The following is a 25365-nucleotide window of genomic DNA, read 5'->3' as shown; positions in this document are numbered from 1 at the left end:
CCGTCACACAAGAGACTCACTCAAGGGCAAGTTTGTCGAGTGACTGATCAGTGTGTGATTGTGGAAAAGGAAGTGCAGATGAAATGCTTCTCTTTTATTCCACACATTTTTTTGTAGTTTATTGGCGGAAAAGTGAAGGTGGCCCTTGCTGACGACTGTTCTTCAGCCACAAAATGACTTCCTCAGGTCATGGTCTTCTATACTTGTAGCTGTACAGTACTGTATATACTTGGGGTGTATGTTCTTATGGCAATTGGCCTTATCTCACTTTCTCCAATTCATCATCATCAGCATCAGCATCTGTCAGGTAAGAGAATTGCACACTTGAGGTCACGGAGGATGACCTCTTGACCTGTGAGGTGAGGCTGACTACCGGTACTGGGCAGGACACCTGACCATCAGAGGTGGCTTTATACCGAACAGAGTAATTAAAGAAAAGGGTAAACTCTTAGATTATCCTACTTCATGATTTTATCTACTGACATGATTTTTGGTCTCCTGGTCTAGTTTACTCAACTAACCTTGTTACCAGTAAAATAAAATAAAATAAAATAAAACCAAAGCAACTGTGAACAAGAACTTATGGTAAATTACTGCCGTCATGTTTCAGAAAAGTAAATCAGTGATGCCACATCAGTCAGCCTTCCAAAGTGTTCTTGGGGCTTATAACGGAAACTTTTCTATATATGCCTTTGCTTAGTCTTCTTGTTAACCAAATATACCCGTGAAGCTGGTCACAACTGCGGTTATTTCTAGTCAGCGAAAGAGTTGAAGTAAAGAGCTGACAGACAGACAAACATTTCTCTGACCGCAAACACTTCTGTTCAGACGAACCTTCTCTGCAGAGAATACAACTTTGTCCTACATTCAGTGTCTATTGCACAATGGCTTCTACTGCTCAGTAGTCCATAGATATTTACTGCTGACATGTTGATGATGACATCCCTTCACAAGTTATTTCATCCTGAGATCCTTGAGCTTTATGTCTGTAGGGGGCGTCTCTCTTCTCTGCAGATTCTCATACTCTGAGTCCTGAGCTGTTCTCTGGAGAGGCACTTACTGTATATGCTCATACACTATATTGCCAAAAGTATTGGGTCAGGATAGGCACATGGATGTAATGCAGTCAGTGTGAATTGTGAGGTGTTTTAGAAAGACTGTGAACACAATTCAGCAAATCTGACACTGGAACTAGTTTTAGAATGACAAGTAGAAGAGGATGTAGAGGGCAAAGAGAAACACCGTAAGACAGGGAGTGACTGTCAAGTATGTATATTATCAATCGTCTTTCTACATAAACTTATATTTATTATGAAAGATGGCAGCTGCAGATTTCCTCCTTGACAATAAATGGGCAGACTTCCTCCCAGGGCAGAGTCCATATTCATATTGTGGGTAATATTGCAATAATATAAGTCTACTCTAAGTTTATAAGTTTAACCTTTCACATGATAAAGTAACATGGCTGCAGCTCCTGTTTTAAAAGATAAAATCATGTCTTAGACTCTTAGCATGTAGCCACATGCACACACAAGTTGCTGGTCCACAAAGAAATGAGTTGCTGAGGCCAGATTATGAACCGCTGATCAGTGTCCATGTGTTGATTTAACTCAGCAATGTTGTTGGAGCTATAAATGCCTCAAACATTAATCCTACTTTCTCAATTCCAGCTGTTCCAACTGTCATGTATGTCGTACCTTCCATCACCATACTGTAGATGGCAGTACTCACTATAGGGAAATCATTATTACAGGAGGACTAGATACACTCACAGATGAGGTTCAGTCTACTCTCTACATGCCTCTTCACCCTCAATAAAAGACAAATTGCTGATACAAATTCTGCACACAGCTTTTATTCTTCAACATACAAACAAATTTTAACACAATGTAACTCAAATCCGAAAAAAAAAACCGAATCAGCAATTCAGCAATTCAGTTGTAACTTTGTAACGGTTTATATGAATGTGTATGTGGAGTGTTTTACAAAGACTTCAAACAGAATCCAGCCATTCTGACACTGGAATTGTTTGTTTTAGAATGACGAGTAGAGGATGATGTAGAGGACAAAGAGAAACACCATAAGACAGGGAGTGAGCGGCCGCATTACAACCCCTCATGGGACTGCATCTAAATGAGTTGTTTGAAACCAACAGAGCAATTTCCACACCTACAGAGGAAGTGAGGCTGCAACTATAGCCATGGCCACTCTGAATAAAATATTCCCTGAAGATATTCACTGAAAACACCTCTACAGTTTCAATACAATTACAGAGATCCCAGAATACTAGAGTAGGTTGAGCTCAGTTCTACCTCATGGCCTTTTGATGTTGATGCAGCTAGCATGCCTTAACAGTCCTGATCTCATTCACACTTACAGTATTCATCATAAGTCACAGACATACATTGCACAAGCTAACTATAGCATTATCCTGATACCGTAGTAAATCTACCATGTTACAGCATAGGAAAACAGCAACTGTGGAGATGATTAGAACATTTGTAAATTAGCTATGGTTGTCTTCAAGTTACATTAGTGGAGGGTGGGGAAAAGGGACATATTAATGACATCTCTAGTCTGGACAAAGTCAGGCAATACCAGCAAGTAAGAGATGGACAATCATGGTTGGTGTCATTTCTTACTGAGATCCTCTAACTCCATCTCTGTAGGGGGCGTCTCTCTTCTCTGCAGATTCTCATACACTCCTGAGTCCTGAGCTCTTCTCTGGAGAGACTCATATGTGTCACTCACAGTCCTCACATTCTGTTAACACAGAAGACATGAAGTATTAATTATTCTATAGGAAGATACACACACATGTGTGCACGCGCACACACACACACACACACACACACACACACACTGGTTGTGTTTGACTAGACTTTTCATGTCTAATGTTTACCTGCAGTGTGTCATACTCAGAGGACATGGTCCTGGGGTTGAGAGCTGTGTACGTGTCATCATGGGTATCAGAATGGACCGTCTGTAAAGTATTATGAGAAGCGGTTTTGGTACTACAGTACCTACAACTATAGCTTTGATAATTCACGGTAATGTAGTAATGTAGTAATGTAGTAAAGTAATATCATTTGTCATTCATTTGTCTATTACAAACATTGTATACATCCTGGAGATAAGAAAAACAACAAAACAACTATTTAACTTTATAGCCACCACGAACAATCCACACAGAATTCATGCAGCACAAGGCACTAAGTAGCCCAGTTTTCAGTATACCAGTTTAGCGCTACAGGAGAATCCAACTCCTCTAAAGCCGATGAAAAGGGTCATGCTGTAACCGAGAGCAACAACATACTGAAGTACACGTTTGATATTAAAACAACACAAGGAATTCCCCTTTTCACCACACTGGGTACCAATTTAGTGCTGCAGATTAATCCGATTTGTCTTCAGTCAACAAAAAGGGTCTTGCTTCTACCCATGACAACCGTTACGCTACAGGCGCTCTGGACGCACCTCACTAACGCCAGACACTCGATTCTCCATATTTTTGGTCAGTGCAGAGCCAAAATGAGTTATTTCAGTTGTTACTTTAAAGTTACTTTGTGTTGACTTAACTTCTAAAGATGTACAGTACAAAGAAGACTGTACAAAACATACATTTATTCTATGTCCTGATACACATTCACCTCCACTACAAAACGGTACGCAAACAAATAGTACTCATTCACCTGAGACACACCAGCATGAGGACCATGGTTACGGCTACGATGATTCTTGATGACACAGCCATGGAAATGACCAGTTCTCCTGTCACATCAACATTGTTATTCATGGGAATCATAACTTTGACGGTTTTCACTTACAGTATATGAACGCAACATTTTTTTTGTAAAATTAGACTTTTGACTAAAACAATAGGCTAAATGTATTACAAATAATCAACTGTGAGTTGATTGTACGAGTTAAATCATAAGTAATTACTGTACTGCATTCACTTGAAAAACAATGCCTTAAGTTGAAGATTTATAAAGATAATAAACCTTTCAGTCAGACAAGAGCACACATGTTTTTTGTCATGTTTTGTTTTGTTTTGTTTTTGCACAAAACTAGAGGAAGGATATTTCACATAATCACCTCAAGCACATAATTCCAAGTATCAGCAACAGAAAAAGACTGATGAATATGGTGAGACTAGCCAGCAGCATCATAGTAACAGGTTCTGGGTCTGGGGAAGAGGGAAGACTTATAGGAAGGATAATGAACTGTGTCCGAACAGGAACAGCCAACATTCTGTATTAATGATTAATGATCAGCTGTAGTAACTTACATCTAACATTGAGAAAGACAGCAGTTGAGGAGAGACTCTGGTGTCCTCTAACAGCACAGGAGTAATTGCCTGCATCCTCACTGCTGACTGGGTTTAGATGCAGCTTGTTGTCTCTGATTGTGTGTTTATAGATCACAGGCTGTCCATTCTGGTACCAGATGAAGGTGGTGTTGGTCAGAGTACAGGTAGTATTACAGGTGAGGGTCACCCTCTCTCCCTCCATCACTGCTTCAGGAGGTATGAACACCTGCAGAGCTGGAGGATGTACAGTATTATACAGACAGTTCTGAGTGGAGACACATTACAGTATCGAAATAATGAAATCACAAGTTACCTGTAACAGTGATGTTGACTCCAGGTAACCCAGAGTAACTCTCTCCCTGTTCTGTTGAACACCTGAAGCCGTATTCTCCAGAGTGACTCTCTCTGATACCTTTCAGTCTCAGAGTGCAACTATTCCTTTCATTCCTGAGATACTCAGTGTGGTTTTGATAGTCTTTATCCAAGCGTATGTCCTCAAGGTGATGGCTAGTGTTTCTATTGTTAAACCAAAATGTTGTGGTGATGTCTTGATCTCTGGGGTATTTGTAAGTGCAGGAAATATCGACAGATGAACCCTCCAATACACAGATGCTGTTAGATGAGTAGGTCACACCCCAACACTGTTGTGCTGGAGCACCTGCATGCAGACAAGTTGGAAAAGTGTAAGCAATAAAAGTGTTGTGTAGATTCCGAAATGGCTTCTTCAGATCCGATAGATAAACACCATGAATTGCCTTTGAGTGTTCTTAAGATACATTAGTATTAAAGACATTACAGCGATGTGAATGTGAAGGACATTTAGTGTGTTAAAATAAAGAACTGGAATTTTTTAACCGGAATCTGCACTCACACACTGCATCGGAGCGGTGACCCTCATGACCTTTCACAGCACAGGAGTAACTTCCCTCCTCAGAGGGTCTGGTTGAGTCCAGTAGTATGGAGACTGTGGTTTTGCTTCGTAGAGTCTGTCCATTCTTGTACCAGACATACTGAGAGCCCAAGCTGCAGGAGGTAATGCAGGTCACTTTAATCAGATTCTGATTCCCTACAACAGCCTCCTCCATCACCTGCAGGTCTGAGAGGTAAGATATTGTTAGTGAGTCAACTCTGAATATCATTATTTTATGACATAAAAAAATAATTTGTTAATCACTACCTGTGACTGAGAGAATAGCAGCAGAATTGCCAGTTATCCAGCTGCTGTGTAGGGTTGTGTTGAAGTGAAACTGGTAAACACCAGTGAGATTATCTGAGAGGTTGTCTATGTTCAGGCTGCAGTCAGGATATTTAGAGTTGCTGTGTTCTCTGACTCTCCCTCTCTGCTCTTCATACCACTCTCCTCTCTGATATGCATCTTTCCATGGATACTCATATCTGCAGGGCAGGACCACTGATGCCCCTTTAACACCACAGACTCGTGTAGAGGAGTAGCTCACACTCCAACACTGTTTTCTTGGAGCACCTAAAAATGTTGGAAAATGTGCTTCAAGTTCTCTGGAGTTCACCATCAATGCACCGTAGCTCTTGTAGTGCAGTGCATAAATGCATTAAAACATCGCTTGAGTTTTGAAGTTTCTACATTAACATTGAACGTAAAAATTTGTTGTAAATGTAGCCTAAAAAGTGTTTTTGAACAGAAATACAGATGTAAATATGTTCACTCTTCTAATGATTTCAGGAATTAAATGATCTGCTGATTTAAGAAATGTGTTCATACTCACATACTGCAGGGGAGCTGTGAGCCTCATGACCTCTCACAGCACAGGAGTAGTTTCCCTTTTCAGAGGGTCTGGTAGAGTCCAGTACTATGGAGACTGTGGTTTTGCCTCGTAGAGTCTGTCCATTCTTGTACCAGACATACTGAGAGCCCAAGCTGCAGGAGGTGCTGCAGGTCACTTTAATCTGATTCTGATTCCCTACAACAGCCTCCTCCTTCACCTGCAGGTCTGAGAGGACAGGATGGAGGTCATTAAGATGTATCCCCTTACAAAATAAACTAATGAGTCTCCTCATGATTTTTACTCAGTGGTACATTACCTGTGATTGAAAGTACAACACCAGGTCTGCCTGTTATCCAGCTGCGGTGCAAGGTTGTGTAAAACCGAAACTGATAAACACCAGAGTGATCATCTGACAGTTTATCTATTTTCAGACTGCAGTTATAATTTGTAAGGTAATATCCTATGACTCTCCCACTCTTCTCTTCATACCACTCTCCACTCCTATATCCACCAATCCCAGAATAGTAATATGTGCAGGGCAGGGTCACAGATGCCCTCTTAAGACCGCAGACTCTATCGGTGGAGTACGTCACACTCCAACACTGTTTTCTTGGAGCACCTAAAAATTTTAGAAAATGTGCTTTAAGTTCTCTGGAGTTCACCATCAATGCACCGTAGCTCTTGTAGTGCAGTGCATAAGTGCATTAAAACATCTCTTGAGTTTTGAAGTTTCTACATTAACATTGAACGTAACAATTTGTTGTAAAGTCATGTAGCCTAAAAAGTGTTTTTGAACAGAAATACAGATGTAAATATGTTCACTCTTCTAATGATTTCAGGAATTAATTGATCTGCTGATTTAAGAAATGTGTTCATACTCACATACTGCAGGGGAGCTGTGAGCCTCATGACCTCTCACAGCACAGGAGTAGTTTCCCTTTTCAGAGGGTCTGGTAGAGTCCAGTACTATGGAGACTGTGGTTTTGTCTTTTAGAGTCTGTTCATTCTTGTACCAGATATACTTATATTTAGAGTCCAAACTGCAGGAGGTGCTGCAGGTCACTTTAATCTGATTCTGATTCCCCACAACAGCCTCCTCCTTCACCTGCAGGTCTGAGAGGACAGGATGGAAGTCATTACGATTTATTCCTTTACAAAATAAACTAATGAGTCAAAACTGCCTTGTGATTTTTACTCAGTGGTTCATACCTGTGATTGAAAGTTCAACACCAGATCTGCCTGTTATCCAGCTGCTGTGTAGGTATCCTTTACACCGAAACTGATAAACACCAAAGTGATAATTTGACAGTTTATCTATTCTCAGACTGCAGTCATAATTAGGAGGGTTATGCACTATGACTGTCCCACTCTTCTCTTCATACCACTCTCCTCTCCTATATCCACCAATCCAGGAATATTCATATGTGCAGGGCAGGACCACTGCTGCTCCTTTAAGACCGCAGACTCTATTGGTGGAGTACGTCACAGTCCCTCCACCCTGCACAGCTGAAACAGTCAAAAACATTGTACATAATTACTCGGTGACAAGGTTGTGTTCTGTGCTGTATTTACAGTATGTTAATACAACTGTGTGAGGTAATAAGCCATAATAAGTGCCATAATGTGTTGTCCACCAGTCATTATCGAAAAAAATACAAACTAAATCTTCGTCCTGTTGTGACCTGTTCTCCAATAATGATCAGCGGACAATACATCATCTCTTGCATAGTGAGTGGGGTTGTTTTCCACTTTACCTGGTAGACTTAGGAGAAATAATACCACCAACATGCACGTGTACATTATCACCTTCCCTGCAATAATAAGACACTTGGATGAATGAATGTGACATGCAAAGTTCATGGCAAGTGGACAACTTTCTTGTTGATGTTTTTAAGTAAATATATCACGTTTAAAGATGAGAAAAGTTACCCGGATAAATGTACATTGGAGAGAGCAGTAGAGACCATATATATTCATACCAACAGAACCAAAGGGGCGTATGTGACATTTTGGTCAAAATTGAGTTATATATCACCTGAAAGCTCTTGATGAGCTGTCTTAGCTGACAAAATTATTGAAGTTAAATATATAAATATTTAGTTATTGAACAAAAACCAAAGGTCTTTAACTGTGAACATATAGAAGCAGTTAGATTTGTTTTGGCTCTCCTGTAAAGTTGGTGAAATGTCACTTACGCCCCCTTTGGTTCTCAGCCCTCGATTAGAGCATTACAAAAATAAGTATGTTGTAACCACCAAAATACACAGCCCATAATCTTCTAAAAGCTAATATTATGCCTTCAGGAAGCAAACTGAGGTGTGAGTAATAACCACCAATTGCATTATGGGAATGGGGAAAACCCATTGAGAGCTAGGCAACGGTTCAGACAAACATAAAGAATACAGAACAGAATGTTGTTTGAATTATATAAGCCCAGTTCATTTACTGAGCATAGGAGGTGTCTATAGGACTTGATCTAAGATACAGCACTCAGTTCTGCATACTTTGTGACTGCACTCAGTTCTATTTTGCGACTGCTCTTTACTAGAATAAAGAGAGATTGCTGTATCAGCCACAAGGAGCATTCTGATTTTACGTTCACTCAAAACATATTCTGCAACCATCTGACATCAGCAACTCCTTAAAAGTTGAATGTACAGACAGGCCGAGCAGACACATCTCACAAAAGCAACAGGAAGCTGAAACTTAACAAAAGAATACAGAGACAAACATACTAGCACAATCATATAATCTGATAGTGAGTCTGAGGCACTTAAAAAGGTATTTTTTTGAGGTGGGCAAGTTTAAAACTTGCCCTGAGGAAGGCCATTTGTGGCCGAAACATTTGGCATTTTTAATGGATAGCCAAATCTAATAAAGGCTTTTTATGAAAAAAAAAAAAAAAAACCTTTTCGAGTGCCTCAGACTCACTACCAGAATATACATTTTTGGATATCCAAACTGATGAGCACCGGAGGTATACTTTTTGATTTTCTACACCCAAGCAGCACTCCTGGTTATACGAGTTTGTGGATACTAGCACAATCATTCTTAAGAAATTGATGTTTAGAAAAAAAAACATACAGTAAGTTAAAAAGGAAAGAACTAAAATGCATGACTTACTTACCGTCACACAAGAGACTCACTCAAGGGCAAGTTTGTCGAGTGACTGATCAGAGTGTGTGATTGTGGAAAAGGAAGTGCAGATGAAATGCTTCTCTTTTATTCCACAAATGTTTTTGTAGATTACTGGCGGAAAAGTGAAGGTGGCCCTTGCTGACGACTGTTCTTCAGCCTCAAAATTACCTCCTCAGGTCATGGTCTTCTAAACTTGTAGCTGTACAGTATATACTTGGTGTATGTTCATATGGCCTAATGGCCTTGTCTCACTTTCTCCAATTCATCATCATCAGCATCAGCATCTATCAGGTAAGAGAATGGTGCACTTGAGGTCACGGAGGATGACCTCTTGATCTATGAGGTGAGACTGACTACCGGTACTGGGCAGGACACCTGACCATCAGAGGTGGTTTTATACCAAACAGAGAAAATAAAGAAAAGGACAAACTCTAAGATTATTCATGATTTTATCTACTGACATGAATTTTGATCTCCTGGTTTAGTTTACCTTGTTAGCAGTGAAATAAAATAAAATAAAATAAAACAAAATAAAACCAAAGCAACTGTGAACAATAACTTATGGTAAATTACTGCAGTGGTGTTTCAGAAAATTAATTCAGAGAAACTGTCGGAATGTTTGAAGATGCTTTAAGAGGAAAAGTCAGTCTGACTAAGCCAATGCAACACTGAGCAGACTGAATGGATATTCTGCAGAACATATTAGCCAATCCGAGACTAGTATTGTTGCGCCCCATCCTTTGCCCTGGCAAAGGGGTCAAAGGTCCTCTTATTTCTTATAGGAAACAGTCCAATCAGGATTTGGGGTTCACCTCCTCAAAAGATGACTGACATCTTGGCACACCAATCAGTGATGCCACATCAGTCAGCCTTACAAAGTGTTCTTGGGGTTTATAACGGAAACATCTGAAGCTATTTCGAAAATATATATTTTTAAAAAATACTCTGTAAAAAGAGCATGAAATCTAACCCTTCCACCTCTGTCTATTTAATCTATTCCTTCATCACTACACTGACTGTTGATGAAGTGAGCAGAGTTTGAGAGCTTAGCAGACATGCCATAAACATACAAACAGTCAACAGATCAGTGCTGACCTGTCTGTAGCGTCTCATAGCCTTTACTGTGTCAGTGATGTACTCAAAAAGTCACATCTTGCCAAGTGGTGCAAACAAACCGTCGGCCCCTGAGAGCCACAGAATGTGGGCTTGAAGCAACCCAGTACATTTCTATAGACTTCAAAATGGTACACTGACATACAGAGAAAATTAAATGCATAATGATATTGCATTGTGTGAAGCTGCTGATTAGGTAGATTCATGTTTTTTTTTTAATAACTGTGTAAGCTCTAAATGGGGTAGTCTATGATTTTACCAACAATATTTGGTAATATTTTTAAACTAGAAATGTATACACCTATAAAGTATTTTGATTCAAAATATGAAGGCATTTTCTTCCACCCAATAAAATACAAATTACAAAACACTATTTTGAATTTGAATTACATATTTTAAAATACATAATTTAAAAATAAATAATAAATAAATTCAGAAATACTGTCCATCCCTGTTGCTGTAAAATTGCTCCCTTATCAATTTTCTCTGGTGGAGGCGGAGTCCAGTCCTTTCCCAGGTCCTGTCTCTGCAGCAGATCTTGGCTCAGTAAGCCCTCTCTGCCACCTAGTGGATCAAAAAAGACATAGCAGTGCTGCCCCATAGGAGGAGAGATTTCATCTTAGGTCTTCCTAATGGAATATTCAATCGTCTAACACTGACCAATCGTTTCTAATAAACATCTCACTACTATCTCAAACCTATTATCATTGATCAACATCAAATAATCATAGTCCTACTGAAATGTATTCATTCATTCTTAACACATTATGAAATACACTAGGCTACCTAAACACAAACGTTTGTGGACATGAGGTCCTGATCATCTTTCAAGATGTAAGATGATGCACTCTCCTCAACTCAGCATCACTTTATCTTGACAAACTATGATATTAGTAAAACCTCATGTGATGTTCATTTCTCTGTGTGCGTGTGTGTGTGTGTGTGTGCAGTGTTATCATCCTTTTTCATGATTGTGTCGGCTCAGTTTTAAGTCAAACAAATGTGAACAAACTGTTCCCAAACAAACATGAAACATGAAAAGTCTCATGAAAACCTTATCACTGAGCGGTTTTGATGTGACAGATCTAACTTTACTCCTTTTATTTTTACCCCCAACTCCCACATATGCTTTAGTTATGAGTTGATAATACATGAAATTTATATGTACCATAAGATGGTTGCATTTCTGACAAAAGAAGTAAAATAATACTAAAAGAAAACTGCTCCAGCTCCACTACAGAGAGATATACACAAAGTTCTGCATAACCAATATACTGCAATAATCACCCATTAGGTTGTAGGTCTGGTAAAGTAAATGGGATACAGTATCTGCACACCCATCTTTTCTTTTTTATTCTTTGTCTTCACAAGGGTTTTCTTTGGCTCTTTGTAAACTGAAAATACAGCACACTTTGCAAATTGAAAACGCTCCTATACTAAATTATACTCTGTGCTATACAACAATTGTGCCACACACACTTTGACAATAACATCTCCTTTAAGCTGACATCAGAATTTTGTATTACGAAATGTGTCACACACACACACACACACAGCAGTCCAAGTTATTATTGTGATAACAATGTGAAGTTGTGGAAACTGCTTGGAGCCACTTGGAGGTATCATTTTTTATAATTAGGGCTTCGGAGGTATAATTTAGCAGACCGTTCGTGTCTGGGCATACATAATATCAGTGAATAATATTTCAGACGGTCAAGCAGGAAGCACCGGTATATGGGACTCATATAAACAAAATATTGATTAAAAATGACCAATCGGCAGACTAATTTTGATTGGCGTCCTAATGTGTCCTAATTTCAGTCAGACAAACAGCAAAGTCAGTCACAGATTCTTGTGCATGAAATACATCTGTTCTGTGGCATGTGGAAGCATTGAGCGGACTCCTTACCCGTGGTGTTCATTTAGACTCCTCAGCGTTACGGTCTTACCAGGGTGTTAATTTAGACTCTTAGACTCCTCAGTGTTAAGGTCTTACCAGGGTGTTAATTTAGACTCTTCAATGTTAAGGTCTTACCAGGGTGTTAATTTAGACTCCTCAATGTTAAGGTCTTACCAGGGTGCTAACTTAGCTAAATTATGTATGTCCAGTAATTAAATTAGTTTTCATTAGACTAAACCACTTTGTCCAACATTCAAATCAAGGCCATGTGTTGAGGTGATAGCCTGGTGTGAAGTACATGCTCAAGGGTGCACAAGTGAGGACGCTACACTAGGACTGACACTGAAAAAAAAAAAAAAAAAAAAATCACATGTTGCTAAGCAAAAGTAAACAAAACCTGTACCCTGCTGCTACGGAGACAGTGTATAAAACTGATAATCAGCATTAGGCAAATGTAAATGGTTTAATAGTAAAGTAAGAGAAAGAAAAACTGTTGTTGTTTTACAGATCACTTTTAGCTTTGTCTCTTCAAAGCATTAGGACCATCCAAACTAATATTAATGGATAAACTACTGCTATGAACGAACATGTACAGTATAATCAAAAGTTATTTCTGAAAACAGATCAAAGATACAACATAAACCAGATGATGGCAAGGGGGTTCTCTAATAAGTCCAGATCGAGGCTGCTCTTACAGTTTCTCGTTCAGTTTGTCAAGGTAAATATTTTCTATCGTGTGTATGTTTACTATCATCATCATTCAATCGGGTCGGTGGGGTTTGTGGGTCCTGTCTTGGTACTCGCTGCACATTTGCTGGCTCCCACCACGTCTCCGCTCTTCAGCCGAAGCACGATCACTGGTTTGGCCGGTTTAGCCATCGTCACGGCAGGCATTGGAGCCACGGGGGTCTCCGGCGTCTCGGCCGCTGGAGGTGTCACGACGAACTTAGGCACCGTCTTGGCCCGTTCGGCGGCAGCAGCTGCTGTTGCTGCTGCTAATGCTTTTCTTTTTTTGGCCCTTCTCCTCGCTTCCCTTCGGTTATGTTGCCTGTTATGATAGCGCTTTGTTTGCGTCAAGGTCGTGAGGCAACGCTGCTTCTCATTCTCCGTCTTCCGGTTCCTTTCTGCCTGTGATGTAGTCATCCCCTGCGTGGGCGGCGGGAATGGTGGAGGGTGGGAGTAAGATGAAGGGAGCTGGGGAAGGTTTGGGAGTGATTGGAGGTGAGGTAAATGAGTGGGAGGTTGTGCAAGTGTTGGTGGAGGCACATGAATTTGGGGTTGCGGTAGCGTAGGTGGTGGAGATAAATACATTTGGGGTTGTGGTGGTGGTGGTGGAGGTAAATAAACTTGGGGTTGTGGTAGTGGTGGTGGAGGAACATGAATGGGAGTTTGTGGTAGTTGTGGTGGAGGAACATAAGAAGGAGGCACTCCACTCCATCCAACAGGGGTCCAGCTCTGGACAGAGGCACTGAGGTATTGGCCTTCACAAGAGTTATGATGCATCACTGTATAGCTTGAATAGTGTGCCGGTGGAGGCTGTGACAATGTGGACACAGGTATACTCTGGCCAGCAGGCCCGGCAGGGTTGCCTTCTGCGGAGCCCTCTGTTGAATGAGTACGGCCGGATCCGGAAACTCTCCGAGGGCGTTCGGCGTCACCAGGCGTCACTTTGTTCTCCTGGGAGTCAAGTCGCCTGCGGGGAGAATCTGGGGAATCGTCCCTGTTCTTCTGCCGCTGCTGCCTGTGCTCCACCTGCGCCCCATTTCTCGGGTGCTTCACCCCATAGAGCCGCTCCTGGGTCCTACTGCTCAGTCGGTCCACGTCGTCGATTCCCAACTCCAGCCCCACGGTCTGAAGGAGGCTCTGGATCCTGGAGAACTGTTCCCTCTTCTCGGTCCTCGTCTTGTATTCCGATGAGGACGGGATGGGGCTGGGCGATCTGCTCTTGCTCCTCCTGCTGCCGTCTCTTGAATATCTTCTGCTCGGACTCTGGGAATCCCGTCTGTGGTCTCTGGACTCCCGATCCCTGCCTCCCCATTCCCTGTCCCAATCCCCTTTCTTAGGTTTGTTGTCTCTGTCCTGTGGATCCCAGTAACCATCTCTCGAGTCCAACCTCCTGTGCCTAGCATCCCTGTCTTTCTCTCTGGAATCCCAACTCCTGTCTCTCTCTCTTGAGTCCCAGCCCCTGTCTTCCTCTCTGGAATCCCAACTCCTGTCTCTGTCTCTTGAGTCCCAGACCCTGTCTGTTTCTCTCCAATCCGTTGGGATTTTTCTGTCACCTGAGTGCCTGTGGCTGTCTCTCGAGTCACTTCTCCTGCCTGTTGATCTCCCATCCTTCTCTTCAGAGTCTCCCAGGTTGCGTCTAGACTGTTTGTCCTTGTCTTTCAAGTGACTATCATCAACGCCGGAGTCCCCTCTGTTGCATCCTGGGCCTCGCTCCTCGGCTCGGGATTCTCTGTGCTTGTCTCTCGAGTCATTGTGGTCCAAATCCAAACTCCTTCGCGTTTCACCACGAACCGAAGCTGTTGGTTTGTTATCCACAGCTCCAGCCTGATCCGCATTTACGATGTCAGAGAGCCTTCCTAAATCTACCCCTTGATTAAGGATGCTGAGGAAGCGACTGAAGCCCTTTGAGGATTGAGCGCTGTTGCTTGTTCCTGGAGAGTGATCGACGCGGAAGGGATCTGGCGGTGTAGTTGGAATCTAGTAAGTAAGAAACATGAAGACATTACACTTGGTGTATGTGAAAGCACTCTTTAAAATTGGCATTCTTGTTGAGTCTATACCAGGGGTTTTCAAATTGAGAATGCGAGAATGAGAGACCATAAGGACAGCTGTACCCCACCACCACCAGGACCAAGACCACACCACTAATTAACATTAGGCTACTATCATTACTGCTGCTGTATGTTCCATGCAAAAGATTTCACTGATGTTGTGGGGTAACCCAATGCGATGGGGTAACCCAATGTTTCAGTTGCCTTACCATTAACAATGTCAAAACGTTCAGTTACTTTCTTCTGTGGTAGCAATTCCGTTCAACTTTCTGTCAAACACGTGTGCTTGGTGTCAATGTGAGGCCTAAGCTTACAGCTATCAACAGCTAGCACCTCTTTCCAAATAATACACTGTGGCTGGCTGTGCAGCATCATCGGGCCCAGCCCACAAAAAATCTGAACTTTAATGGTGATACATGCGTATGCTTTTTAAATAGGGGTGCAACGGATCGAAAAAGTCACGGTTCGGATCGTTCCTCGGATCAAGAGTCACGGATCGGATCATTTTTCGGATCAGCAAAAAAAAAAAAAAGACAAGACAAGACAAATAAACATAGTTTTGTCTTTGGCGTTGTAACGTGGCTCAAGCACTTTCAGCATGTGTTTAAAGTAGGCTAGTGTTGTCACGATACCAAAATTATTGTTTCGATACCGATACTAAGTCAAGAATGACTTTTTCGATGCTTTTTTACAATTTTAGTTGATTTGGTGTTTAATCACCTTATATTGAATATTGTGTGATCATTCATACCAGTGGCCATCCAAGATTCTGCTTGACCCTCCACACACAATCTGCATAATTACTAGTGGCTACAAATGTTTAGTCATTTGTGTAGGCCTACTGATTTAGCTATCTTTAATGTGGTGTGGAGGAGTGCGCATAGGAGGTGTGTGTAATTGAGTCCCTGTCGCTTTAAGAAATACGTGAGGGTAATTAGGCTTCAGTCTCACGGTTTTATTCTTGAGAAAATAAGTTGGATATAGTGCATGATGACAAGGATATTTCATTAGATAAAATACATGTTAATAAAACTAACAAGTCGAAGAAAATTTTTCTGGGATCATAAAAGAGATGAGTGTCTTGCAATGCTCCTTTATGATTTTAGTGAGCACAAGCTATCTCCAGATGTGCAAGTTAGCCAATGTTGCGTAGCTTATTGCTGACATTGAACCCAACAGTAGGCTAAGGCTAAATTACCTAAATATCATAGCATAGGTAGGTGCGCAAAAACTTGAGATGTAAGTGTGCACAAACAAACTTGATATTAGGCTATTATTGTGTTGCTGCTATGCAGCCACATCAGCACTTAAACTAGCAGCCATGTATTGCTGGTTATGGCATGACCGCTAATAACGTGTGAGAGAGCAGAAAAGACGCGCAGGCAGGCTAGGGGAGCAGTATGGAAGCATATGAGTTCCATAATTCAAATGAGAATGCATTCTGCAATATGCAATTCTAAAAGACATTACATTAGGCAATTGCTAATTCATTATGCAATTTAATATTACAATTTGCAATACTTTCTTTCAAACTGCATTTTAATATACAAAGTGACAATGCAATCATCAAATCAATTTGATTTATTTTGGTTAAAAATTTGAATAAACATGGATTGAATTGCATTCCATTTTGCCATGGTACTTTAGTCTCAAAATTCAAATGGCAATTCATTTTGCATTTCAATTTTCAATATTCAGTTTCATCTTTTAATTGTCAATTACTTTTGCAATGTAATGTTCAAAATGCAATGTAGAATTGAATTATTTTTTAATTTTTTAATTTATTTGATTTTTTTTTAAAAATGTTTTTTAAAAAAATATTGAAAACATTTTGAATATTTTTTGGCAAAAAGTTTTGCCCGGTTTGCAGAAATAGCGCCCCCGTTATTGCATAGCACTTTGTCACGCTCTTTGTGTCTCAAAATTCAAATGGCAATGGCAAACGCGATTCCAAAACACTTTGCAATCTGTCAGTCTCCCATCACCCATGGCGGGAACTACGTCACGTCCGTGTTTATCTCGCATTGGTCAGTCTTCTCTTTAAGGCGGGTCTTGGGCAGGGCGGCTGACGGCCTCCAGGTAGAGAAGATAACGTAAAAGAGAAATTGTCGCTGACACAGTAGCCTACTGTTGGAGGTGATGGGCAAGAACAGTCGCTCAGCTACTGAGGGAGGCAGGCGTGTGTGTGTGCGCGTGCGGAGACCTTGATCCGACCGTACGCCACCCCCTCCAGGAGCGTGTATCAGGGTGAAGCGTGAAAAATAGCACACAGGTAGCCAGGGGAGCTGATCGAGGGAGCTGGCAGCCCAGGGCCCTGGAGCTCATATCTGGGTGCAGCGTTTGCTCCTCTCAGCCCGGAGGACTGCTCCAGATTAACGACCATAGACAGTAAGATAGGCTACTGACAGGGCTAACACAGGGCTACTAACAGGGCAGGGCTGTTAATGACAGGGCAACATCGTTTCATTCACACTCAGGCACTCCTGGTCTGACCACGACCGTCCAGCTGCAGCCTGCACTGTCAGAAAGGAAGCGTAGCCACGTCCTGAGATATCGATGGCTTTGCCCCAAACGAGGAACGTACATCGTTCTTTTCACAAATACACCATATTTGTAAGCAAATAAAGTGGTTTACTTAAGATTACTCAGCGTTTTATCAACGTTTGGTCAGAACCGGAAAGCAAGCGTAGTCACTTGCTGAGATATCGATGGCTTTGCCCCAAACGAGGAAGTAGTTTTTCACTGATCGTTGATAAGAATGTAGCACAAATTAGCAAGTGCATCTTTTAATAGGTGTCTACGTTTTATTTTTATAACGTAGCACAAATGTATTACATTCGTCAATGTTGACGTTTTTCAGTTATAGTTTTGGATGTTGAATGTTTGTACAAACAACAATCCAGTGGGATGATCACGTCTCACCGAGTCTCGCAACCGATTCTCTACCACCGCCGTCATGTCATCCGGCACAAGCTTCCTTGGTACACTGCTGTCATAAGCATTACGGTTCCCCATTGACTCCCATTGATTCTGACTGTCAGAATCAATGGGAGTCAATGGGGAACCGTAATGCTTATGACAGCAGTGTACCAAGGAAGCTTGTGCCGGATGACATGACGGCGGGTTCCCTACCGGTGCAGCGAGAATATTTTCGCGGACCAAACGTTGATAAAACGCTGAGTAATCTTAAGTAAACCACTTTATTTGCTTACAAATATGGTGTATTTGTGAAAAGAACGATGTTCGTTCCTCGTTTGGGGCAAAGCCATCGATATCTCAGGACGTGGCTACGCTTCCTTTCTGACAGTGCAGGCTGCAGCTGGACGGTCGTGGTCAGACCAGGAGTGCCTGAGTGTGAATGAAACGATGTTGCCCTGTCATTAACAGCCCTGCCCTGTTAGTAGCCCTGTGTTAGCCCTGTCAGTAGCCTATCTTACTGTCTATGGTCGTTAATCTGGAGCAGTCCTCCGGGCTGAGAGGAGCAAACGCTGCACCCAGATATGAGCTCCAGGGCCCTGGGCTGCCAGCTCCCTCGATCAGCTCCCCTGGCTACCTGTGTGCTATTTTTCACGCTTCACCCTGATACACGCTCCTGGAGGGGGTGGCGTACGGTCGGATCAAGGTCTCCGCACGCGCACACACACACGCCTGCCTCCCTCAGTAGCTGAGCGACTGTTCTTGCCCATCACCTCCAACAGTAGGCTACTGTGTCAGCGACAATTTCTCTTTTACGTTATCTTCTCTACCTGGAGGCCGTCAGCCGCCCTGCCCAAGACCCGCCTTAAAGAGAAGACTGACCAATGCGAGATAAACACGGACGTGACGTAGTTCCCGCCATGGGTGATGGGAGACTGACAGATTGCAAAGTGTTTTGGAATCGCGTTTGCCATTGCCATTTGAATTTTGAGACACAAAGAGCGTGACAAAGTGCTATGCAATAACGGGGGCGCTATTTCTGCAAACCGGGCAAAACTTTTTGCCAAAAAATATTCAAAATGTTTTCAATATTTTTTTAAAAAACATTTTTAAAAAAAAATCAAATAAATTAAAAAAATAAAAAATAATTCAATTCTACATTGCATTTTGAACATTACATTGCAAAAGTAATTGACAATTAAAAGATGAAACTGAATATTGAAAATTGAAATGCAAAATGAATTGCCATTTGAATTTTGAGACTAAAGTACCATGGCAAAATGGAATGCAATTCAATCCATGTTTATTCAAATTTTTAACCAAAATAAATCAAATTGATTTGATGATTGCATTGTCACTTTGTATATTAAAATGCAGTTTGAAAGAAAGTATTGCAAATTGTAATATTAAATTGCATAATGAATTAGCAATTGCCTAATGTAATGTCTTTTAGAATTGCATATTGCAGAATGCATTCTCATTTGAATTATGGAACTCATATGCTTCCATAGAGCAGAGCAGGGAGGGACTAGAAGCATGCCTTGTGGACACGCACGTTACTTCAAAAGAACACACGGACATTATTATTAATAATTATTATAAATCAATCCGCGGATCATGTGTGTGCCGAACCGAAGATACTGATCCGAACGGATCACGGATCAATGATGATCCGTTGCACCCCTATTTTTAAACACACAAGAAAAACATGCACGATAACACACAGGTGAGCAGTGCAAGCAAACTGTTATTTTTTCCCCTGTGTCACACCTACATTGAAGCTCTTTGGTGGCCCCCAGGGGAGACCCACCTCACCATTTGAAAACCGCTGGTCTATACTGTTTCCTCTTCAGTTTTAACAGGAAAGACATTTTCATCCTTGCGCTATTGGTTGGAGACTTCCCACAGTGACCAATCAATAACCACGCCTAATTAATATTCATATTCAGTGTTCAAGACCAACCTTGTAACCCGGTGATGGCAGTGTGTGCTGTGAGCGATGATGAGGTCTCAAATCTTCAACTTTGTGTTCTGAGGTGAGGGTTGCATTGAAGTCTAATTGAGGTGTCCGTTTTTCTTTCAAATCTCTCTGTAAGATTTCAGCATTTCTCTTCTCCAAAAAACTTTTCATAAATGGAGCTGGATCTGAGGGCTATAGACACAAAAATGAAACATGCAGGTTTTTAATATTTTCTACATTACCATAGTTTTATCAGTCACTTTGCACAAGGTATGAAGTGACTGCATCAAAACTCATTTTCATTGTATACAGTAGGCTGTTTTACTTAAAACAGGTGTGAAAAACATTCACCCCCTCTGGATAGTTTCCCTTTAACTGCCTTAAGAAATGGACTCATGGTCTAAGCACCATTAGCTATTGAACAATCATGTCTAGCATAGTCATTAAGGTGGGTCATTAAAATAAACCACAGCATCATATAACTTTTTTGAAACTAGAATATACGACTTTAAGCATATATACAGTAAACTAGTCATAAAGGAAGGCTATTATGATAGAAAAAAAAAAATGTTTTCTTCCTTGCGCTATTAGTTGGAGACTTCCCACAGTGACCAATCAATAACCACAGCTAATTAATATTCACATTCAATCTCCAAGACCAACCTTGTAATTCGATGATGGCAGCGTGTACTCTGAGAGATGGTGAGGTCTCAAATCTTCAACTTTGTGTTTTGAAGTGAGGGTTGCATTGGAGTCTAATTGAGGTGTCCGTATATCTTTCGAATCTCTCTGTAAGATGTCGGCATTTCTCTTCTCCAAAAAACTTTTCATAAATGGAGATGGATCTGAGGGCTAAAGACAGAAGCTTTTAAAACATGTAATGGTTTCAACCTTACATTAAGTTTAGGTGTGAGGAATGAGTGAATACATCAAAACTCTTTTTTATTTTATAGGCTACTGTGCAGGAATGGGCCATCCCTAAATACAAAGTTGGGTGCATGGAATTCTCTCGGCTAATGCTGCAATATTCAGAGTTCCAAGCCCAGTTCGGGCATGGCCCCTTTCTGTTCCAATATGACTGTGAACCAGTGCACAAAGCAAGGTCAATAAATACGTGGATGACAGAGTTTATTGTGGATGAACTTGACTGGCCTGCATAGAGTCCTGACCTCAACCCAATAGAACACCTTTGGGATGAATTAGAGCAGAGATTGAGAGCCAGTCGCCTTTTCCAACATCAGTGTGACCTCACAAATGAGCTTCTGAAAGAATGGTCAAAAAATCCCCATAAACACACTCCTAAACGTTGTGGAAAGCCTTCCCAGAAGAGTTGAGGCTGTTATAGCGGCAAAGGGTGGACCGACGTCATATTAAACCCTATGCTATGGATTAAGAATGGGATGTGTGACCGAAGCTCATATGTGAGTCAAGGTAGATGAGTTAACACTTGTGGCAATATAGTGTATCTGTCAATATGGTTCATACTGAATATCCAAACTAATTCTGTTATGCCATGTATTAATAGAATATATTATAAGAATATCTATATTATTTTTACTACTATTGTAATGTTACTGCAACTAAATTGCACCTATCTGTACATGTTGTTCATACTTTGTTCATATTACATAGCCATATTTATTCTGCTCTTATTTGGGTAACTGCTAATACACTGCACATATTTATATTTAATGTTAAACTTCTGTAAACCAACTGTGCACTACTGTCTACACAGCATGTATTGTCCTGTCTATGCACCACCTGTCTATTCCTTGTGCATCACATTGCTCTTTCCTGCTTTTTGCACTTTACTTCTGGTTAGACGCAAATTGCATTTTGTCGTCTTTGTACTTCTAATCTAATTACAATCTAATCTAATCTAATCTAACTTTAAAAAAGGTACATTATAATACAAATGGATATAGTGTATATTATAAAACTTTAGATCTATGAGTATCTGAAATACATTAGGATGCTGGTGATAAGCAACATAAGCTATTGAATAACCATGCCAAGCATAGTCATGAAGGAAGGCTATTAAAAATGAAGCACTAGGTTTCTCTGATGCCTGGATGCATTTATAAAGCATTAATATAAATATTTACAATGTTTCAATCAAATTATTCTGAAACAGTGTTTCCAATCTCATCACACTTAGGATGCAATGAAGTATCGTACACACCATTTTCTTCCCTTTGTTTGTGTTTCTATTCATGTATCTTTAGAGTAACGCAATGATTTATTTTTGTATCTTTCTTTCACTCAAATGAGACATGGATTACACTAGGGGTATTTAAGATTCCAGATTTGGGAGTGTCTGGGACATTTTGCTCATTCAACCAGAGTTTGTGATTGTGATTGTGAAGTCAGGCACTGACTGAAGGATGATGGGGCCTGCCCCACAATCTCCGTTAATTAATCCCAAAGATGTTTGATGGGGTTGAGGTCAGGACCATTCTTTTATAGGCCTATGTGTAGCCTATTCTTTACTTTACCAGGTGAGTCTCACTGAGATCTTACATCTCTTTTTGAGGGAGCCCTGGGATCAGAAAAGTAAACACAATCCACACCCAGCCAGGACTTTGTGCATCCTAGGACTGTACCACGCTTGAATTCATTGAGCTCCTCTGGATCTAATCTCGTATTGAAAGGGGGTTAAATTGAAAAGGCCTTAATATTTCATGAGGGTTGTGTGGATTATATGTGATGGCAGAACAGGCTTAGCCCTACTCACTTCAAAGGCGGACACATGTGGCTGTGTCAGCTCACTCAGAATGCTAAGTTGTCTTTCTGTGAGCTGGGGTGGCCTCTGAGTCCAGTTATTGCTGGTGAGTATTGAAGGTTTTCCATGTTGCGTGTCCGTCTCCATTGGTCTGTTCCATTCTCCCTCCTCGTCTACTTCATTGTCATTTTCCCTGTGCAACGTCGTTCGTTGCAGTTCGTTCTTTTTAAACGCGATTGAGGCCTTTTTGCGAGCAATCTGCTCTTCAATTAAGTGCAACTCTCTCCTCTTTCTCGAAAGCTCCAAGTCTTCTGCATCGCAACTGTAAGTAGCCCTACTGTCCCAAGCCATGGCCGCGGGCGGTGAAATGTGTGGTTGGATGCGAGAAAGTGCATCTTTATCCTTGCAAGTCTGCCCTCGTGCAGTAGTCCAGTCATATTCCATAGACTCCATGGACCAACCTGACATGTCTAGTGACCCGAGAGGATGCACTTGTAACGGTGTGACGCTTGAAATTGGAAAGGGAAGGGACTGAGTAGCCTACGTCTTTACATACAATAACTCTCCATCTCTAGGGTAGCTCTCATTGTGAAATTAAGGACATGTAGATATTAAACATTCGCCAGATTCGTAGGTCTACCTGGTTTTGGTCCATTTCTCTCCTTCACATCAACAGGCCTGTCTGCTGGAAGACTATCCAGCTCGAAAATTTGACAAGTCAAGTTTGATATTCCGATTACAGATGTAACACATGCTTACGTTAGCCTACCGTTTTCCACTAAGTTGATAATTCATTCAATTCATTATTCCAAATGCTTCCTTTTAACGCATTTCGATGTAGACATTTTGTCCCAGTTTTGTTGTGGTCCTGTCTCTATGGTGGCGATGGAGTTGCACAGATAGTGAAGAAGTTGTCGCTGCCCTCTAGTGGGTGGAAGAAGATATGGTCTCAAAAGAGCTAGCGGGCACTGTAGTAGGCATATCGATGGCTTTGCTGTAGGCCTGCCGCAGTATGCTTCTGTAAAGGGCGTTCCTCATGTCCGGAACCAGAACACCTGTGTGGGCGGTTTCGAATAAGTACATGTTAACAGTAGACCTACCATGTCTTAGGATGTTATTATGTGAACTTATTCATATTGTTACAGAAACACGTTGTGACAGACGCTGCCAAATCGCCTAGATATCAGTAGGCCTAGGTCAATCAACCAGGGAGACAACAGGATTGTGGACGTGTTTAGCTAAAATGTATAACAATTGATCATTTTAAGATAAAAAAAAAAAGAAAGCATCACATTTGAACGAGAGATCAGTGAGATTATCAGATTTAGAATCATAGTCACCTCTGATTTGACCCATGAATATTATTTTTACAATGATTAGGTGAATAGAAAACAGACACCAACTGTTTTACATATTTTACCATAAATCAATCAAATTAACTTTTTAAAAGTCATAAGAAGCAGGTTCTTTTGACTTTGATGTTGAATTGTTTTTTTATGGATGTCGCTATGGCACATCTGGTTGTAGCGTCCATTCCACGTTTAAGTCAACAGGGACCCAGGTTTGGGTAATTTCCCAATTCCACCCCATTCCATCTCTCTTTCCCACTTGCTTCTTGTCACTACACTGACTTATCACATTAGAGTCATGAAGCCCATAGGCCTATACGGTGCAAACTCACAGAGCGAAGGGCACGAGAAAGGCAACTATTCTAGGTCCTGTCAGATATATCAATAAACCACAAATGACATCAGCAGATACTGTGTGTTTGAACTCCCTTCCTTGTAGCACACCTTTCTACATGCCACCGTGGTGAGAAGTTCACCTAATCTAATTAACAATAATATTTCCTTATTAGTGGCATGCTTGAGGTTTAATATTTAGGCACGAACATTTCTCACTTACTGGAACTTCAAGATATACTTCCTGCTTTCAATCCCTTCTGTGGCCTGATTAGGGCTTCAGGCTTGTAACTGAAGAGTTGCCAGCTCAATCCCCGACCAGTTGGAAAAATGTCGGTTTGGGAACTGGTTGAGCACTGCTCTCCCATACCAAGTGCACTTGAGCGACCTAACCCCACACTGCTCCTCCCGTGCCGCTGTATCAAGGCAGCCCACTGCTCTGGGTTAGTGTGTGCTATGTGCTTCACCTTCCTGTGCGTTCACTGTGTGTGTTCACTAATTCATGGATGGGATAAATGCAGAGACCAAATTCCTTGTATATGCAAGTATTCTTAGCCCAGAAGCCTGATTTACAATTATACTGTATTTACATTCACATTTGTTTTTAAAAATGGCTGCCATGGGCCTCAGGGGCCAAATCTGAGGCGCCTACCATTCTAAATGTGATCAGATCCCTTTTGTAATTTTAATACCAAATGGTAATGCTTTTATGACCAATGCTTTTATTTGTGCTAAACTGCCCCACTAATTTGATTGTTAGTTGGTGACAGGCCGTCAGACTAATAGATCTTTGCATATTTATGATAATACAGTGACCTAAATTGTAATCACAAGTGAAATCTGTCTTCACATCTCACTGACAAAGAAACACACAATGTTGGCCACACAAACCCTTTTTTTGGTAGCCAGACCTTAAACTTTATTATCCATATCAACAGGACTCACAAAAGGTACTTGTTTTCTTCTGAGCCGATCCTCACTTGCAGCAACAACAAGCAGCGTGACTTTACAAATAGCATCACACAGGTCTACATCCACACGCCTCTGGCAGACTATGACAAAACACACTCTCACTAATGTAGTGCACTGATGAACTGGCATCC

The 25365-nt window shown here is 41.2% G+C and overlaps 2 protein-coding genes across 3 annotated transcripts; both read right to left on the bottom strand.

The window, feature by feature from the left end:
• Positions 1-1862: 1862 nt before the first annotated feature.
• On the bottom strand, positions 1863-9308 carry LOC134078895 (sialoadhesin-like). Its single transcript, XM_062535065.1, has 14 exons — positions 9182-9308; positions 7809-7865; positions 7264-7560; positions 6937-7167; positions 6371-6673; positions 6055-6279; positions 5490-5795; positions 5184-5408; positions 4626-4970; positions 4292-4546; positions 4099-4189; positions 3693-3771; positions 2903-2983; positions 1863-2763 (listed from the first exon to the last, which is right to left on the bottom strand). Exons 2-14 carry the CDS (start codon positions 7852-7854, stop codon positions 2632-2634), a joined length of 2616 nt encoding a protein of 871 aa, XP_062391049.1. The 5' UTR covers positions 7855-7865; positions 9182-9308; the 3' UTR covers positions 1863-2631.
• Positions 9309-11600: 2292 nt separating this feature from the next.
• Positions 11601-23450, bottom strand: LOC134090669 (uncharacterized protein DDB_G0284459-like). 2 transcript variants are annotated; one of them, XM_062544271.1, is made up of 4 exons: positions 22593-23450; positions 20522-20710; positions 19862-20050; positions 11601-14908 (listed from the first exon to the last, which is right to left on the bottom strand). In XM_062544271.1, exons 1-4 carry the CDS (start codon positions 23046-23048, stop codon positions 12962-12964), a joined length of 2781 nt encoding a protein of 926 aa, XP_062400255.1. In that variant the 5' UTR covers positions 23049-23450; the 3' UTR covers positions 11601-12961. The 2 variants fall into 2 exon arrangements, with proteins under 2 accessions (XP_062400255.1, XP_062400257.1); XM_062544273.1 differs by lacking the exon at positions 20522-20710.
• Positions 23451-25365: the final 1915 nt, after the last annotated feature.

The sequence above is a fragment of the Sardina pilchardus genome, chromosome 1 (genome assembly GCF_963854185.1).
Source record: "Sardina pilchardus chromosome 1, fSarPil1.1, whole genome shotgun sequence".
NCBI classification, from domain to species: Eukaryota; Metazoa; Chordata; class Actinopteri; order Clupeiformes; family Clupeidae; genus Sardina; species Sardina pilchardus.
Note: the sequence above shows the minus strand (reverse complement) of the source record. Positions and strands in the feature narration are given on the sequence as shown.